Source organism: Astyanax mexicanus, chromosome 22 (assembly GCF_023375975.1).
Source record: "Astyanax mexicanus isolate ESR-SI-001 chromosome 22, AstMex3_surface, whole genome shotgun sequence".
Lineage (NCBI taxonomy): Eukaryota > Metazoa > Chordata > Actinopteri > Characiformes > Acestrorhamphidae > Astyanax > Astyanax mexicanus.
In genome coordinates, this window is record NC_064429.1 from 17,945,716 (window position 1) to 17,963,757 (window position 18,042).

General features: G+C 38.4%; 1 protein-coding gene across 3 annotated transcripts in view; it reads left to right on the plus strand.

The window, feature by feature from the left end:
* npffr2a (neuropeptide FF receptor 2a) overlaps positions 1-18,042 on the plus strand; it is a 76,450-nt gene that overhangs the window by 36,683 nt on the left and 21,725 nt on the right. For all 3 annotated transcript variants that reach the window (XR_007428949.1, XR_007428948.1, XM_007257710.3), the window contains exon 3: positions 6,111-6,210. Coding sequence is in view for 1 of the 3 variants with exons in the window: in XM_007257710.3 (XP_007257772.1) it covers positions 6,111-6,210 (100 nt within the window). In the remaining 2 variants the exon portion in view is untranslated. The remainder of the gene's footprint in view (positions 1-6,110; positions 6,211-18,042) is intronic.

The window sequence follows — 18,042 nt, forward strand, 5'->3', positions numbered from 1 at the left end:
TAAAATGTTCTACATTGTAGATTAATACTAAAGTCTTCCAAACTATGATGAAAATGTTGATGAGTTATTTAGTAAACAAAAAGTGTTAAACAAACCAGAATATGTTTTATATTTTACAGTTTTTAACATCTTGGCTGCATTTTCTCAGTCAGGTTTATGAGGTAGAGTCACCTGGAATCACAGCTTTCAGTTAACAGCTGTGCTGAACTTATTAAGAGTTAATTACTTAAATTTCTTGTCTCTTAATGTGTTAGAGAGCATCAGTTGTAAAGTTGTGAAGAGGTAGAGTTACAGGTATACAGTGAATAGCTTTATTTGATTAATGTTCTAATCCATATTATGGCAAGAAATACTCAACTAAGTAAAGAAAAAAACTTTACGAAAAATGAAGGTCAGCCGGTTTAAAAGTATCCTCAAGTTCAGTCAGAAAGGACATCAACAATTTTATGATGAAACTGGCTCTCATCAGGACTGCCCCAAGGAAAGGAAGACCTAGAGATACCTCTGTTGTGGAGGATAGGTTCATCAGAGTTACCAGCCAGAAACTGCAGCCTCAGAGACTGCAAGCCCCCCCATATAAGAGCTTAAATGCTTCACAGGATATTTTGAGTTGTTTAACACTTTTAAGTGACTACATGATTTCAACTTCTAGAGAAGTATTTTAAACTCTAAAATATATGTTTCTTCCTGAGTATTGAATGGGAATACTTTTAAAACCTTTAATATGATCATTACTATCATGCAAGAATGCATTTGCCTTGGTTAGATATTTAAAAACAATATTTATTTGTAATATTTATTGCAAAATTTGCACAATCAAATTTGTGTATCTTACTCTGGGCTGCTACAGTGAAATTTTAACATTTTATTTTATATTTGCTGCATTGGTCTCTCTCTCAAATAAACTGCAATATGTTTTCTGTACTGTTAAGTCATTTGGATTTTGCCCCAGTGTAATTAGCAGTTGCAGATGATGCATGCATACATGAGGCAAATTAAAAATATGTAAAAATGGATATCAGTATCAGCCTGCAATTCTCATATTAGCGCTTTCCTAATTTATACGGTCCATTTTTACTGGTGGCCATTTTAATTTTCATAATTATAATGTAATGGAAAGCATGGCTTGATTTTCACTGCTGCTGATCATTAAATCATTTTGGTCAGATTTAATAAAAATGTATGCTTTCACTGATTTCAAATGAACCATTTACAATTTACATTCAGTACCAGCATCTTGTTTATTTTCTACATTATTAATATTCATATTTTCACACAATGCTGATATGAAAAGCCTGAACAGCAAGAATCATTAAAACTTTAAAACATCTGCAGTTTCCTGTGTATGAGTAATAAATTACATCAACATGCCAAGTCATTAAACCTAGCCTGGCACAAGGTGGTGAAACGAGATAAGAGTGTTAATTGTTTTGCTTCTTTTTTAATCGCTGGTAAATTCACACTTTATCATACTGAATTTTCTCAGTTTATCTGATAAGATCTTCACCTTCCTCAGTCTTTAATATTCCATATCATGGCTGCTGCTAAAAAGGTGAGCCTAAACAGTAAATTGTCATTAAGGATTGTTAAAGACCAAATAAATAATATCTACTACTTTAAACACTCATTAATCCTTAAAGACTATTATATATTGGATAAACAGAAAGATAATAAATGGCAATTATGTAGTGTTTAAATAATTTCCAGCTGATAATTGTGATAAATTACTTTTATTGTGATTTAAAGTCTCAAGTTTCAAGCCACTGATATAATGGTAATGAATGAATGAATAAAGTTACACTTATATAGCACCTTTTTTAGGAACCTAAAATCACATTTTTACACACACCAGTGAGAGGTGGCAGCCAATATCATACAGCGTACTCTTAACCAGAAACAACCGTCCACCTGAAGGACTGCATCAGACACTACAGAATTTTACCCACACACACACATACAGTACACACCAGACCAATCTAGCCACTGTGCAGCCCAGTAATGCAATTACATAATAAAAGAACAATAAGATAAGTCCTATATCTGTTTCTCTGCATACTTTATTCTCTTTTTTTCACCCTGTTCTTCCACACTCAGGTCCACAACAGAGCAGCTATTATTACCATATATTCACTATAATTGTTATTATAAGGCGCACTATCAATATTTTTCTGGTCTTTTTTCATACATAAGCACCCTGAATTTTAAGGCTCATTTTAAGAGGCACTATAAGGACCTTCTAATTCAGCAGGTCTCACCACTGGGTGGTGGTGGAGGGGTAGCTAACTAAGTTAAGTAAAGCTAAGCTAAGTAAACAGAAATGTAAAAAAAAAAGACTTTCTTTTAAAGTCAAACGAGTGCTGGGTGTTAATCTACACAGATTTCTCTCCTGAAAACTGCTAATTATTTGGGTGAGTAAAGAGCTTCCGTTTATTTACAGTAAGCTTGGATTCCCGAATTTCTCCATCACTGGAGAAGGATGGAGCATTAGCATTAGCGGCTAACCGCTAGTGGTTAGTGGCTAATGCCACTGACAGCACTACACTGAGGAACCCTGGGTGTTCCAGTAAACCAGGGCAATATTAGCTAGCGGTTCGTACCCTGTAGCTTGTTTAACACTGTAAACACGCAGGCTGCAGTCTGATATACTCACCTCTGAACGATAAAAGAGCTAGTAAGGTTAGCAGCTAATACTAATGCTGCTCCGGCAGTGCTAGCCGGGGTTAGCAGCAGGGGAACAGGGAAGCAGCGTTTAGCGGCTAATGGTAATACAGCTCCAGCCTCTCCGTGCTGGAGAACTAAACTGTAAAAAAAGTAAAATAAATAAATGTAATAGGTTTATATAGAGTAAATACAGTATATTAAGCTCAGCAGAAATTATTAAGATTATTTGCATTTGTTGATTATTTGCTAAAATATTTATGATTTAAGATATGAATTTCATATGTTGTTATGATGACTGATGTCATGTCCTTAAGATGCCTTTCCCTTTAAGCAAATATTTCTCCTCCGTGGTAAACAACACATGCCAGATCCCACTGGTGGGAGCAGATGTGAAACTGAACCACATGGCACACGACCAAGGAGCATCTCCACACAACTGCATCCCAGCACTCTGATCCACTTACAATTCAATTGCTCTATAGCTAATTTTCTGTTGGGGGATTAGGGCCAGAGGCAGGAAGGCAGTGACTTGCTTGATATTCATTGCTGAAAACCTTTACCTAATCTGAATTAACTTTCACCGATGCTATCCCCACCTCACTGCCAGCCTGGCTCCAGTGAAAAATGAACATTGTGCTGCCCTCACACTTCATAAGAGATTACATTAGTCTTCCTCTTATCATCAACTTCTACGGTTAAGATAATATGCAAATAGAGCCCAAGCCAAGTAGATAATATGCACCATCCACCCCAGTCACTGTTGTATTGATTAACTGAAGGATATTGCTGAGGAAACTGTATCTTTCTAGTTCAGTTTTAAAATTTAGAGTTTTTTTGTTCATTTCCTTCCCCCTTAATTGTTTAAGAATCCTAATAAGCGTTAAAGAGATTACTTAGAAAGTCTTAAGAGATCCAAGCTAGTGTTTAGAGAGTAGAATGGTGAACTCCGAGAACTCTGTTGTAAAATTTACTTTTGTAAAACATGATACAACAGTACTAAGTAAAACATGATAAAAAGTACTTACATTGAATAGCACACCTTCGTTCTCCCACAGTGTGCCGAGATCCAGAAATTTACACAGTTTCAGACAGCTTCAAACACGCTTCAGACTAGGTGATACGGGGCATATTTTGCCACACTAAATTGCTTTTTCCACCGTTATCCAGGTTCAAAGTAGCTCCACACCTCCTTGTTAGAATCCAGAAGTTATTAATGCCTAATTTTAAATGTCAGGGCTCTCTGGATTCAAGCAAGGAGGTGTGGAGTTAGTATGAAAGTTTATTAGCGTTTTATGTAATGAACCAAACTGTCTTTGTACTAATGTTGTTATAATATAAGGAACAAGCGGCCTACTATCATTAAAAATATTACAATTTACATGAAAAAAATAACCTGACACTTACATTAACAGCATCAGAGTCAGAATCAGAAAATACTTTAAAACATGCTGTACCTGCTACCGCATTTAAGGTGGAATAGAAAATTTGTGGACATAATAGTGAGATATTAATGTACTAAAAATGAGACACATCTTGACACATCTACTCTAGCAGGCTTTAGTAACACTGAGTAAGAGAAAAAAATATAATTGAACTGAAATTGCTGATCCGAACAACCAATAATTTATATATAAAAAAAAAACATCAAAATCATAAAAGCATTTGGAGTTGAATTTGGTGAAAACGCTTGTTATTATTAGTTGTGTTCAGCTATTTAAATTATTTTTGTTTAATTGATTTATTACAAACAGCTGAAAGTTTGAAATTTTGTAGTCTGATAAATCTTCCTGAATGTCTTATGCAGGTAAATGACTCTTTGGTCCATTCACAAACACAAAATATATGTCATTTATTTATTGTATTGAAGTCTTTGTGCTAACTAAACAAAACAGGCACTGCTGAGGTCAGCAGAAAGACTGAGGTCATGTCCCTATACAGTACGATGAGTCGATAATGTAATGATCATGACAGGGCTAATTAGGACAAGGGTAATTAGTGTGAGTATTTATGAAGTTGTGAAACTTGTTTTACTAAACGATGACTGTGAACTACAAATAAAAAACTTTTTGAAGATCACTTTAAGAAACTTGACTGAGATACCAATTCTTTTGCAGGCCACTGTAAACTAGAGATGGGATGATCGATCGGCTATGTATCGGTATTGGTCGGTTTTCGGCCAAAATTTAGCCAGTCCGATTTAGGAGTTTAGGGTTAAGCAGTAGAGATGGAACGATCGATCGGCAGTGTATCGGTATCGGACGATTTTTAGCCAAAATACGATATCGGCGATCGGCCGATATTTCTCTGATTTTAGCCGATCTGATTCAGGAGTTTAGGGTTACGCAGTTAATCAGAGCTGTGTGTGGATGGCCAGAGAAACTGTTCGCTCACAGGAAGCTGCAGTTCCTCATCCAACCACTAGCCAGAGCTGCAGCAGCAGCACAAGCCCCGCTGTCTTTACACCAGTCACAGAGCTACAGCCCAGCCACGGGCTACAGGCAAAGCTCAGTCAGTCTGGAGCGTTTTTACAGTTTCTGCAGTTCATATGTAGGACTAATGCGCCTCACAGTGAAAAGAAAAAGGTTTTAACCACAATAACAGGATAACACCGCTCTCTACAGCAGCTAACCTCAGGAGCAGTCACGAAGCTAGTTAGCTCACAAGCTAACAACAGCAGGAGACTATAGTCAGTGTTTTTAGAGCTGGATATGCATAGGTTTTCGCTCCTCACTGCAGTTTCTGTTGGATGACTGAAGAAACTTCTCACTTACAGGAAGCTGCAGTTCCTCATCCAACCACTGGAGCTGCAGCAGGAACCCTGCTGTCTTCACCCAGCCAGTGTTGCAGCCCAGCCACAAGCTACAGACTACAGGCTCAGCTCAGTCTGTCTGGAGCGTTTTTACAGTTTCTGCAGTTCATATGTGTAGAGGTTGATAAAGGTTTTAACTCCACTAACTGGATAATACAAGTCTCTACAGTTCATCTTTCAGCCCAGTGAGTCACTGAGCTAGTTAGCTCACAGGCTAACAGCAGCAGGAGTAACAGAGCTGTAGGAATATAGTTCAGACTGTGAGGTGGCTGATGTTGGGATATACATTCCTGCAATATTGGCATATAAATAAAAAATTCTGGTGTTTATTTTTCAAAAAGCGTTTATTTTGGTCAGTAATACTCTTTTTTTAAATTTACTATCAGCATAAATCATCAGTGTTTTCTTAGGTGTGGAACAGGGGGAATCTGTACCAGGTTTGCCTGACACCTGTGTGGCATTAATGTGGCATTTGGTCCCGCCCAAGATTGGTATCGGAATCGAAGTCTGTAGTCGAAATCGGTCCCAAAAACACTGATCGGTCCATATCTTCTGTAAACACATGACCTGAATATGTGTGTTTATGTTTTTCGCATGTTTTGTGTGTGTGATTTCTCTCTTTTTTTTTTTTTTTTTACAGGCTGGCCGTTTGGAAGTATGGTGTGTAAGATGAGTGGAATGGTGCAGGGAATATCAGTCTCAGCTTCCGTTTTTACCCTGGTGGCTATTGCTGTTGACAGGTAATATCTTCTTTCTTGTCATCTGCCTCACAGCAGCTTGTGTTTGGCACATTTACTTGTATATTTAAGCACTGATGTGCCAATTATAATGGGACAGGAACTGGTACAGCGTCCTGTGTAGGATGTGATTTCTGTCAGAGTTGGTTGTCTGCTGGTACCAACAATGCTAGCCAGATGCTTCTGGTCACGATCATCGCCACCCACTACACTGTCTACTTATAGTGTATTGCAGATACACATAACACTGTAAATCAAGAAAGCAAGAATTAGCATTACCTGCTTACTGTGCTAAACTCTAGCTCTTTGGACACTCAGAGATGAGTATTACCAGCTTGTAGCCTGCTGCTAACCCCAGCTAGCCTTAGTGCTGGAGAAATTTGAAAATCTAAGCTTACTGAAAATAAATGGAAGCGCTTTACTCACCCAAATAAACCGTTTTCAGGAAAGAAATCTCCTGCATGGCAAAGATATGATTGGGCGGCTGACCGTTGACTGTTGTCAGGGTTTTAATCAGTCGGTGGCGCACCTGTATTGCCCGATAGACACACGGCAGATAGATATATTCCTAAACTCTGATGCTATTTCAACAGCAAGGGCACAAGGCATGAAAATACTGTAAACTATTGACAGGGTGTAAGATAGCAACGAGCATCGCAAAGCACCTTGCGCAGAATGTTTGATAAAGCCCTTAATGTGTAAAGTAATGGGCATTTTCCTCAGATTTCAAATGTTTAACAACAGTTCCATCCTCTCCGCAGCTTACAGTTTGCATAGAAATTTAAGAACTTAAACTTAAGAACGTTGATGTGTTAAGACTATGCTAAGCTGTGTAAATAATGAATTACAATTTTATCATCGAAGTAAATAAAGGACGGCAAAACAAGCCACATCTTATTACAAGGCTGCTCTATTCTTTTCTAACACAGGCGTTGAACATCAAATCTTGGTACGCTTAGTAGGCTTAGTCTGTAAGTTCAGTTTTGATAGCGACTGTTGTGAGCGCAACAGTATAGCGGGCTTAACAATATGCATAAGATATCTTTTCTCGGTGTGTATGCTAAATAGGATATTGTACAGTTAAACCTTTAATCCCTTCTATAAATCCACAGCAGAATATGGCCAACTTCCGTTCTTTCTGTGTAATATGACCACTGTAACATTCATTCCGTATATTCTATACATCACCACCTTAAGCCAGTATGTTATTCTCATTTGTTGGTGCTACCGGACTAATAGAAAAGAGAAGTCTGCATTCATAGAATTTGATAGATGTAGATGTGTTGGCAGGAGCTTTGCTGTGGGATTTGCACTGCATTTGTCCATCACTGAGGCTTAGCTGACAGTTGCATGCAATGCAATGCATGCCTGGATAGCGGTCAGTGAACTGTGAACAGTACAATAGGGACATGGTGTAATCAAAAGTTACAGCTGTGCACCTGGTTTGATTCTGCTGAAGGGCTCATATGGAAAACTAAGGCCCAATCCTATTTCTCATTTGTGGCAATACCCCTTGTTTTCAAATGTCACTCTTATCCTTGAAAGCAAGTTACAAGGGGAAGTGTTAGAAATCCTCACTCTTAAAAAATTAGATTACATTTCAAAAGCTGGTATAACATACAGTAGATCAGGGGTTGGCAATTAAGTTTGGCCGCGGGCCAGATATTTTTCCAAGCCGTTACGTGGCAGGCCTCAAAACAAAAAATCTGTTTTGGGACATGAAGTGTAATGGGATGAAGTGCTACAGGCTGGTAGATCTCCAGCCCAGAGATGCTAAGATTGGTCGCTTTTGGGAAACGCACCACAACGTGCCTTATAAGCCAGTGTGCCTTGTGTTTGAAAATAAATAAGAAAATAGACTTTCATTTATAGTCTGGCGTGTAGTCTGAAAAATGCGTTAATTGGTTCTGTTTACAGTTTATATGTATGGAATAAATATTCTGTACTTTAGTATTTTGGTCTTTTGGACTTTTTGCTACTTTACTTACTTTATTACCTTGTTTACAAAATAAGACTGTTGGTAAGTTACTGTTACATAAGTACAAAAGTTAAAAAATATATTTTTAAGTATTATATTCGTGAAATTAATATAATATTTTCAAACACCCTGAAAACTTGCAATATTATTTTAGGGCCGTATCACCCACTTTGCAAAAAGATATATGCCTAACAAAACTTTGCTGTACAGTTTTTATAAATGTGTTTGTGTCTTATTTTCAGTCCCAGCCATCATGCTCAGGTCGGGCCCACATGTGCAGTACATGGGCTAGGTGATATCAGATTCTGAGTGGGTTCTGAGTGGATTTGTACATGTGGGGCTTCTCAGATGAGCCCTATCATTACACACCACCCTGATCTCAGATGGGGTGAATAGCCTGCAGTGTACAACACAGATGGGGCCCAGGTTTAACCCCCTCTGGTACTATTACTGACGCTTGTTGGGCAGCCCTATCTGGGGCCAACATGAAGACTGTGGACAAAACATTCTAGTTTCTAGTTGGGCTACCCGTACACCCCCCACATGGGCATGTTATCTGGGTTGCGAGGGGTTCTGTAGCCAATGTGAACAACATTGGTGATAATGGGCATCCCTGGCGAACTAACCCTTCTTTGCTATGGCAGTTTTTGGCTATGTGAGTGCACAGAGGCTGTATGCCAGTATGATTTTCCACACGGTGTGCTCAAAATAGCGATCTTACCACTGGTGGTGCATGAACAAATAAAGGGATCTAGAGCCATATCGTTCATCCAGTGTGCGTACACCCCCGCTCGTTAAACACACACACGGACGGACATGCTGCACTAACCCAAACCAGATTTTTAACTTTTACAGAATAAAGACTAAAATTACTTTGCTGTTCTCTCAAATGAGCTGCTGAGGTATGTGCAAGAAAGTATCCACTGCTGAGACCCACAAAGCACTGCGCTGTTAAGATAAGAACGTGCCAAAGTCAGAGCACACCTGGCTCTTAAAGGGAATGTTAGGCAAAAGACACACTGATTTATTATTTCACGTTACGCCCAAAACACACCCATGATTATTTACGAGAATAACTACACTCCTTTTGTGTATTTGAAGCCGTAAAAGATGTACTTTTCCTGTTGTTACGATAGCAATGACACACTGACATGTAAATAAAAATCAGACTGCCTGGTTGACGGCTCGCCTATAGATAAATATAACAGGGCCCTGTGATATTTTTTCTAGCTGACTAAGAGAAGTAGGGTTAGACTAGGGTTAGAAGTTGTCTAACCCTAGTCAGCCACTACTTATTTAATTTGCAGTTCATCTGCTACAGACTAGAACCTTATAATCTTTTCATCTTTTTTTTTATTTTATTTTATGTCTAATTGCATACAAGCTCAGCAATATGTGCATTACGTGCTGTGGCCACATGTGTTGCCTCACATGGCAGGGCTTCAAACTGGCATTTTTTCAGCAGGATAATGTTCACACACAGTAAGGGTTTTCCAGGAATTTCTGCATTAATTTGTAGCTCTTCCTTGGCTCTTCATTTGCCAGATTAATTTTGCTAACTGAGCACATATGTTACCAGCTGCAATACCATCTTCAGAAATCTACAAATGTGCAGGATTTATAGGCCCAGCTGCAACATCTGTGGGCAAATTTGCCATATGATGCCATGGGTATGCCTCAATATCTGCCCAACCATATCTCGTCTTGTATCTAGGACCCAAAAGTATCCTTCTGCTTTAATATTTTAATAACTTACAGTACAATTATCCTTATTACATTTACACATATTATGTTTCATTCAATTCTAACAACTCCTGTTTGGTGCATTTTTTATGGGGTTGTCAATGAGTGTAGCTGTGGCTGTAGTCAGCTCAAACAATCATTTGGAGATCATGCAATAATCAGACAGGTTTAAAGAGCCCAGAGGCTGGTTGTATAGCTATGGGAAAAAATGAGACCTCTTAAAAATGAATTGAACTGCCTGAATTTTTGCACCAGGAGTGGCATAAAGTTATCCAAAAGCAGTGTGTAAGACTGGTGGAGGAGAACATGCCAAGATGCATGAAAACTATGATTAAAAACTATTTTTCCACCAAATATTTTTCCACCAAATATTGATTTCTTAATATGATGAACCCATTTTGTTTGCATTATTTGAGGTCTGAAAGTTCTGTATATTTTTTGTTATTTTATCCATTTCTCATTTTCTGCAAATAAATGCTCTAAATGACAATATTTTTGTCATTTGTAATATTTTTGACATTTTGGAATTTGGGAGAAATGTTGTTCGTAGTTTATGGAATAAAACCACAAAGTTAATTTTGCTCAAACATATACCTATAAATAGCAAAATCAGAGAAACTGATTCAGAAACTGAAGTGGTCTCTTTTTTTTCCAGAGCTGTATATGTTAGACTTTTAGACAGCTTAACAAAAACAGCCTGTTCGGTTCTGCTGGATAAAGAGGGATAACGGATAAAGAGAGGACAAATGTAAGTGGTCATAAATTGACCACAGGGGAAAAAAATAGATTATGTATGTTATAGGCCTTAGTGTGTTGTAGTACAAATCCCAAATCCTCTACTGGACAGAGAGGAGGGATGATTACACTGTAAATAATAGTTCTGGAATGCAGTGTACACATAATAATGTCAGATCAGGCGAGGTTATATAATTATGAAGTGTAGGGAGGGTGATTCGCTGCTTTACTTTTTTTTTTAATGCTAAGCTCCCCGGCGTGAGTTCGCCCCACAGTCTGTTCATGCGTTCGGCTCCGTTGGAGAAAAGAGATGACGGATTATGACTGCAGCTCTCTCTGGCCGGTGGTTGTGATAGGATTGGCCACGGTCCAAGCAGCTATTGTTTGTTGAGCGTGTGTAACCCAGGCTGCACCGGCCAGTGTAAACTCTGCTGTTGTTGCCGTCAACAGCTTTTTGCTCACAGGGGTTTCCTCTGACTCATGCACGGACAGCTGGACCTCCAGGCCCAGCTCACGTCACTGTTATGTCACATCGGCAAAGGCTGCGTTTGGGGAGTAGGAGTGAAATAAGGGCTTAATTTGTGTGAACTGATTGTGTGAAAGTGGGAAAAAATACAGCCTCATGTGGTAGCCTGGGCACACACAGAGGAAAGCACCGGATCCCCAGCTCTAATACATCAGCCAACAGACACCTGTGCTGACCAATCACGCTAGAAGTGATGCAGGGAGAGAGCAACATCTACCCATTTAGAGATAGCAAGGCCAATTGTGCTCTCTCAGACTCTGGCTGCTGATGGAAAGCACCACAGTGCCGTAATATGCTGGCCCACTCAGAGCCATGAAACGGTATTCTTGACGATATGAGTCAAGCCCCAAGTCTTGACAGTCAAGTCCAGAGTGAAGTCCCAAGTCAAGTTCCAAGTCTTAACAGTCAAGTTCCAAGTCTTAATAGTCAAGTTCTGAGTCAAGTTCCAAGTCTTAACAGTGAAGTCCTGACTCAAGTCAGAAGTCTTAACAGTCAAGTCCAGAGTCCCGATCTAAGTCTTAATACTCAAGGACTGAGTCAAGTCCCAAGTCTTGACACAATTCCAGGGTCCAGATCTATGTCTTAAAAGTCAGGTCCCGAGTCTTGACAGTCAAGTCCTAAGCCAAGTCTTGAGTCTTCTCCGTCAAATTCTAAGTTCCAAGTATTAATAGTCCAGTTCTGAGTCTTTCATGGCTCAGTCAGTAAAGGTAAAGTCAAAGTCTTTTTTGATGTCAAGTCAAGTACCAAGTCATCAAATTTGTGACTCCAGTCTGACTCAATGTCCATGTTATGTGTGAACACGTCTGCAGAATACTGATATTATCATTTTATAGACATTTTTTATTGTTTCAAAAACGATACTGATATTTCCGTATATGAGGCAATATGGCACACTTTTATTCTCAGCACATCACAATGTCCACATGAGCACAGCGTATGCTCATCTCTAATTAACCTGCTTCCTTGCATGCCCCGAATAAAGGGGAACTGCATTATGCATTATTATTATCATTGTTTGAAGCCTCCTGTCAAAAATCATGTGGGCTCATTCCCACAGTAAAGCTTTATACGCTCCCAGAGAGAGCTGTTAACTTTCCTATATGTCTTAGAAGCTATTACCTCTGCCGCACTCCAAATCCTGGAGGAATGTATAGTTTCTTCATTTGTATTCAGAGCTCTGTCTATCAGTAAGTGTATCTGGAGCTTATCTGTCTCACAGGGCTTCATTATTTCCCTCAAATAACACGATTCAATGCAAATATTTTCACATCTCACATTTCCACCTGGGCCACGCAAACCAAGAGCGTTTAGTAAATTGTCTGTCAACCCCTGTAATAATTCAGGGTTCACAGCTTCCATCAATAGGTTTCACCTTAAAAGACACATCGGACTGATTCGTAGTGCTTAACTGGACCGCTGACAATTTGTCCACAACTGCACAAATAATTCCTCCAGTTTCAAGAAGATCTCTAGTGTTTTCTGACTGATATTTTACACCATATTATACCCACCTCTGGGGTGAAACAATATGGATAAACAATACATGATTTATCCATTTTCCAGGCAGGGATTAAAGGTGACCCAGAATGGAAAAGTATGTCTCTCTTAGTATAGTTAAATAATGAGAGTTTGGTACATTAAACTGACAAACTCTGAACCTTAAACACTGTTTTGTCCTCCCTGTTCTAAATGCAGAAACACAAATAAACACAAATACAGACCAAATCCAAACCCCCCAAACTATTACATAACTCTTTACTTGTAATATTAACAGTAGGGGTGTCAGAAAAGGTCATTATATCAAGATATTGCATAATTTTATTTCCAAATATTCTACTGATTCTCAAAAACACTGTATTGTTTTTGAATTATTAGTTTACGCCAAGGGTATTTAATAAGAATTTAGTACAGTCTAATTAGAGAAAGGTCCAGTCGTCATTTTTAACTTGTGTTATGATTCAGTGCTTTATCCTGTATACTGAAGAAGCCTATTAGTTCTGTCAGTGTTTTATCAACAACTAAAAGAAAAAACAAATTACAAGTTCTATTCAGTATATTTCAATAGTATTTATTGTTTTAAATAGGCCTGTCACAATAATTGCATTATCGACTTAACATACAATAAATGGAAACACCCTCAATAATTTAACTTATTGAGTCTATTAATGTGAATCAAAATGCTATATTTATTCTATTTGATTTTATTTATATTAGATTTAGGCCTGCCCATAGACTGTGTATAGCTGGACAGAGCATCGTCTCTCAAAAGTGAAGCCACCACAGGTCGGGCGCCCCCTGCTGTTCGGTTTCAGAAAGCTGTGTAACCCTACCCATCCCCATAGGTTTCAATGGCAAAACAGACAACTTTCAATCAAGTTTTTTTTTCCAATATACTGTAATTCTACCTCCTTTATTTAAATGCAGCGGCTAGTGTAACCTCTGCTTATATTGTTAAATTTGTATATCCCCACAGAATTCGTTTTTAAGAAGGTTATTCAGCTCTATTCAAAAAGGTGTGGTTATTGTAAAAGGTCTGGTTATGGGTGGGACCAATCACAGACAGTCAGATTCGCTCCGCTCAGCAGCCCTTAGGGGCGGGGTTATTTAAATGAGTAGGCTGTCTCAACACAGTCTTTCTCCCTCCTCTGGTCTCTACTGCGCAGAATCGAGTGTCAGGATCGCCAACATGGCGGAAGATTTTGGCTTCATTTTCATTGAATGAATGGGAACGGCGACACGACGTCCATCTTTTTTTACAGTCTCTGTGCCTGCCTGTCATCATAATTACATGAATAACAAATTGTACCATAAATGGAGGAATGCTTGCTGAACTTAAAAAACAGCAGTTTTATTTGATTTAATATTATTACTGTTAGTATGTTTTATAAATGTAGTATTTAAATTTTTGTCTCTGGTGCGCACCATTTGAATGAGACTTTCTCGTTTTATTCTCCGACTGCAACCTCTCACTGTGTACTTCGCCTGTGTGTGTTCCGCGGTCCCGAATCTGCACAGATCTGATTGGCAGAGAAGAGCATTTGGTGATTTTACAGTACACGTGATATATAATTAAATTTACATTTTACACATTTGTGCTAGATGTGCTAGTTGGATCCCACTGTTCTGATTGCATAAAATGTAAAAAAAAAAAAAAATACGCAGATTTTATAAAACTATGATAGTTTTCATAAAACTTGATAAAACAATCACCTTATAAATATTGCATTGCTTAGAGTATTGCAGTCTATTGTGAAATATTGAATTAAAATCCCTGTATCATGGTACATATTATATACATATATAAGTTCTTGTCATTGTACAGTCCTACTCTACACCTGCAAAAGTTACATATACCACAATACCACAACGTTTGGTTCTCAAACTTTCTTCTGTCATTAGCTTTTGTAGATAATAATATTTTGAGTAAAAATCCACTTATATAACACCTAAACGTTGAGGTAAACTGAGTTTGAGCATTTAAAGGCACAAGTACAATGTTAGTGAAGCAATTCTGTTGATTTGTTCCTGAAGCAATGCTTGTCCTTGTGATGTGGATGTGTTGTCTCCACGTGACGTCTTAACTGTCAGAAGCTAGTATTTTCAGAAACACAACACAGTGATTTGTTCTAGTTATCCACATATTGTATATAAAGCTGAAAGTGATGTGTGCCTCGCCATATTTTCATTTATTTTTTGTCTTTGGAAGCTGTGCTTTTGAGTGAGGATTCAGCTTCTGCTGTATGTTTAGCTGGAGGCCTACTAACAAACATGCTAGCAATGCTGCAGTGATCAAAGATGCCTTTAGATGTGGATACCCTGCTGCACACATTGCTTTACATTAGTACCACTGTCCTAGTCCAAAAAGGCCTATTTATTTACCAAACCCAAATATATTATAAAAGTTATTTTACAGTATATCGAGAAACTATTAAATATTTAAGAAGTTGTAGGTGGTTTTGTAAACATCAGGGCCCAGTTACAAATGGAGAGAGAGTGCTCAGTGGGATGCTTACTCCACCATCTATGAATCAGTTTTTGTGCTCTAAGAAGCTTTTGGGAAGCCCACTCCTGTAGTGTAAGCCAGTTAAAAAAAAAATCCACCCAAGAAAATCCCACGTTCTTCCTGCAGCCCTCCTTCTTAAGCCACTCCCCAACACGCAGGAAAGAGTTGAAGAACACAGCGGGTAGGTCACCTAAATTCATCTATCGAACCTGTGGAAGTTGAAGACTTACCAAAAAATAATACCTAGTAACCATCGCTTTCAAACCCAATAGGAACATAAACACAGTCAAAAACACAGTCCATCCACTTGAGTTGCAAACATGACTTTAAAATGATTTAAAAAAAAAATACAACAACTCTAAGGGCGTTTTCTATGGCGTCACATCAATGTCAAAAATAGGGGGCACAAAAATATTAGGTGAAAAAAAATAACCAGAGTGTTTTAACATTCTGCGTGTGTAAATTAACCTCTTGTGAACACAAATGTGAAACTAGCGAGCAAAAAAAAGGGAATTGTGTGCACGCTGAACAGAATATCACTCTCAAGCTTCAATTTTCTCCTTTCAGGTGTTTATTTTCCTCTCAAATTCACAGATCTCCTCACGTGCGATGCGAATTACTTGCGGCTTTTGTTTTTGCTCGAGCGAGGCTTTTGAGCTCGAGTTTTGAAAGGGATGGTTTTGACAGTTGGGGGGCGGGATCAGGGTCGCCTAGCTCAGCGAACACTATTGGTATCTCCAGGGTTTGTGACAGACAAAAGTCTGCCTAAAAGAGAAAAAGGACAGCAGGAGAGTTAGTTAGCTGGCTATGCTAACATCCAAACAGCCCGCTCTTCAGCTGCGCTTTTAAACACAGTGTTTTTCTATGGGACATGCAGCGCAGATGTTAACGTAGTACATGTGCGAACAGTGAACCCAGCACATAGCGCGTGTGTAAACAGCATGGAGCAGCAGAGGCAGCGTTTGTTCATAGCTGTGGTAATTAGTGTTATCTGGCTCTGCCTTATTAGCAGTTTAACTCAAATAAAAGAAGTATATTTGTTCTGCCTTCACTGTGCGTTTGCGTACACAGCTATGCATACAGCTTAACACTCTTCCTTAAGTAACCAAGACACGTGGAGCCTTTTAGTGTTTTTAATAGAAGCGGTGTAAAACTGGGAAAACAGAAAAAAAAGAAAACATGGCTTTCAGTTCCATTATATAACTAAAAGAACAATTTATATACAATAAGTAGAATAACAGCCACATTGGCTGAGAGGTTGCTACACCATACTACAGGCCAGTTGAAGCCATCACAAACACCACAATAGGAAAGCTAACATCCACTGACTAGCATGACTCCACAGATAAAATAATGCTATAAAACAAATCATCCACCAAAAATAAGATACAAACAGTCTTCAAAAGAGGTTCAATAAACAAATTACTCACAGATAATGCTTGAACAAGGGGAAATAAAGATCAGATTTGGATAGATGCTTGCATGATCCTCCATGCTTCCAGCAGGCTGCTCAGTGTCTCTGCAGGAACTGCACCACTAGGGGGAGCTAACGTAAAGACTAAGCATGAGTCAGAATAATATTTGATATCTGGGTCAGATCGAGATCGAATCAAGTTTTCACCACAAGTGAACCGCTTCAGGGTTTGTTTGGGACCGAACCAACACCTGCTAGTAGAGGTTGTTTCGATCTGCACCCGAGTGCGATTACTGTTTACACACCTGCTCAATCGAACCGCACTAAGGGTACAAACGAACCAGAGCCTTTTTAATTGAATCAAATAGTGCTGGTGTGAAAACCCCCTTTAAACACTTCATAAAACGTAACGTCCCACAAAAGAAAACAGTCCACTGTAGCTTTTATATGCAGCTAGAAGCCTTTCCAAACATGAATCACATTTTCAGATTCAGAATCCAATTTATACCGGAAGAAAGCTAAACAATGCCTCATTTTATTGTTATCCAAAAACATTTTTTTTATTTTGGCTGAATATTCTCGGTTGCCAAATAACTCTAGTTATAAGAGTGTTTTGAGAGTCTGAAGTTTGAAATCTCTTTTCCTATAAAACCTACAAAACTGTCTTCACCAGCTGGAATAGCATACTATTTAGGGTCTACTAAGCTGTATATTCTCAGAGCTCTATAAATATATATTTGAGAAGATTCATGATTCATTCTATTTTCTACCAGCATCCTATGGCACGTTTAGAAAAATGAATGCAAATCGAACAGGTAATTGCTTAGGCATTTTAATTATTTCTGTCATCCCTACCAGAGATCATTATCACTGTGCGGTAGCATCATTAGTAAACCTGTGGTAGAGGATATATACTGTATCTCCCATCAGTAATGTAATAATCTTCATTTAACCTCATGAATGTCGCAGGTTAATTTACTGATTTATCTTCAGGTTAGCTAATATACTGCCACGGGGGTTTCATATCAGTTTGGATACAGTTACAGCTGATATCATATCTCTCTTGTGTACTGCATTCGGCTCCCTGAAGAACGCTTATCTGCATTATATTGTTAAATATTATTAAAAGGCGTTGTGAAAGAAGGTGGAAAATTGTATTCTTTTACGTTTGGGAAACTCATTTACAGTATACTTTATGTAATTAGGATTAATCAGAACTTTAACTTTAAAGCTGTCGAGAGCATAAATCTGAGTTTTTTTCATTGAGGCACTCAATGCAAATATATACCGCATTTTTTGCACTATAAGGCGCACTTTCTAATCTTTTAATCCTTTCATTTCCCCAAAAATCGACAATGCACCTTTTAATCCAGTGCCCCTTATGTTCGAATTTTACCAGTCAGGTTGTAAGGAGCAGTAAAGCCTCTCTGCTGAAG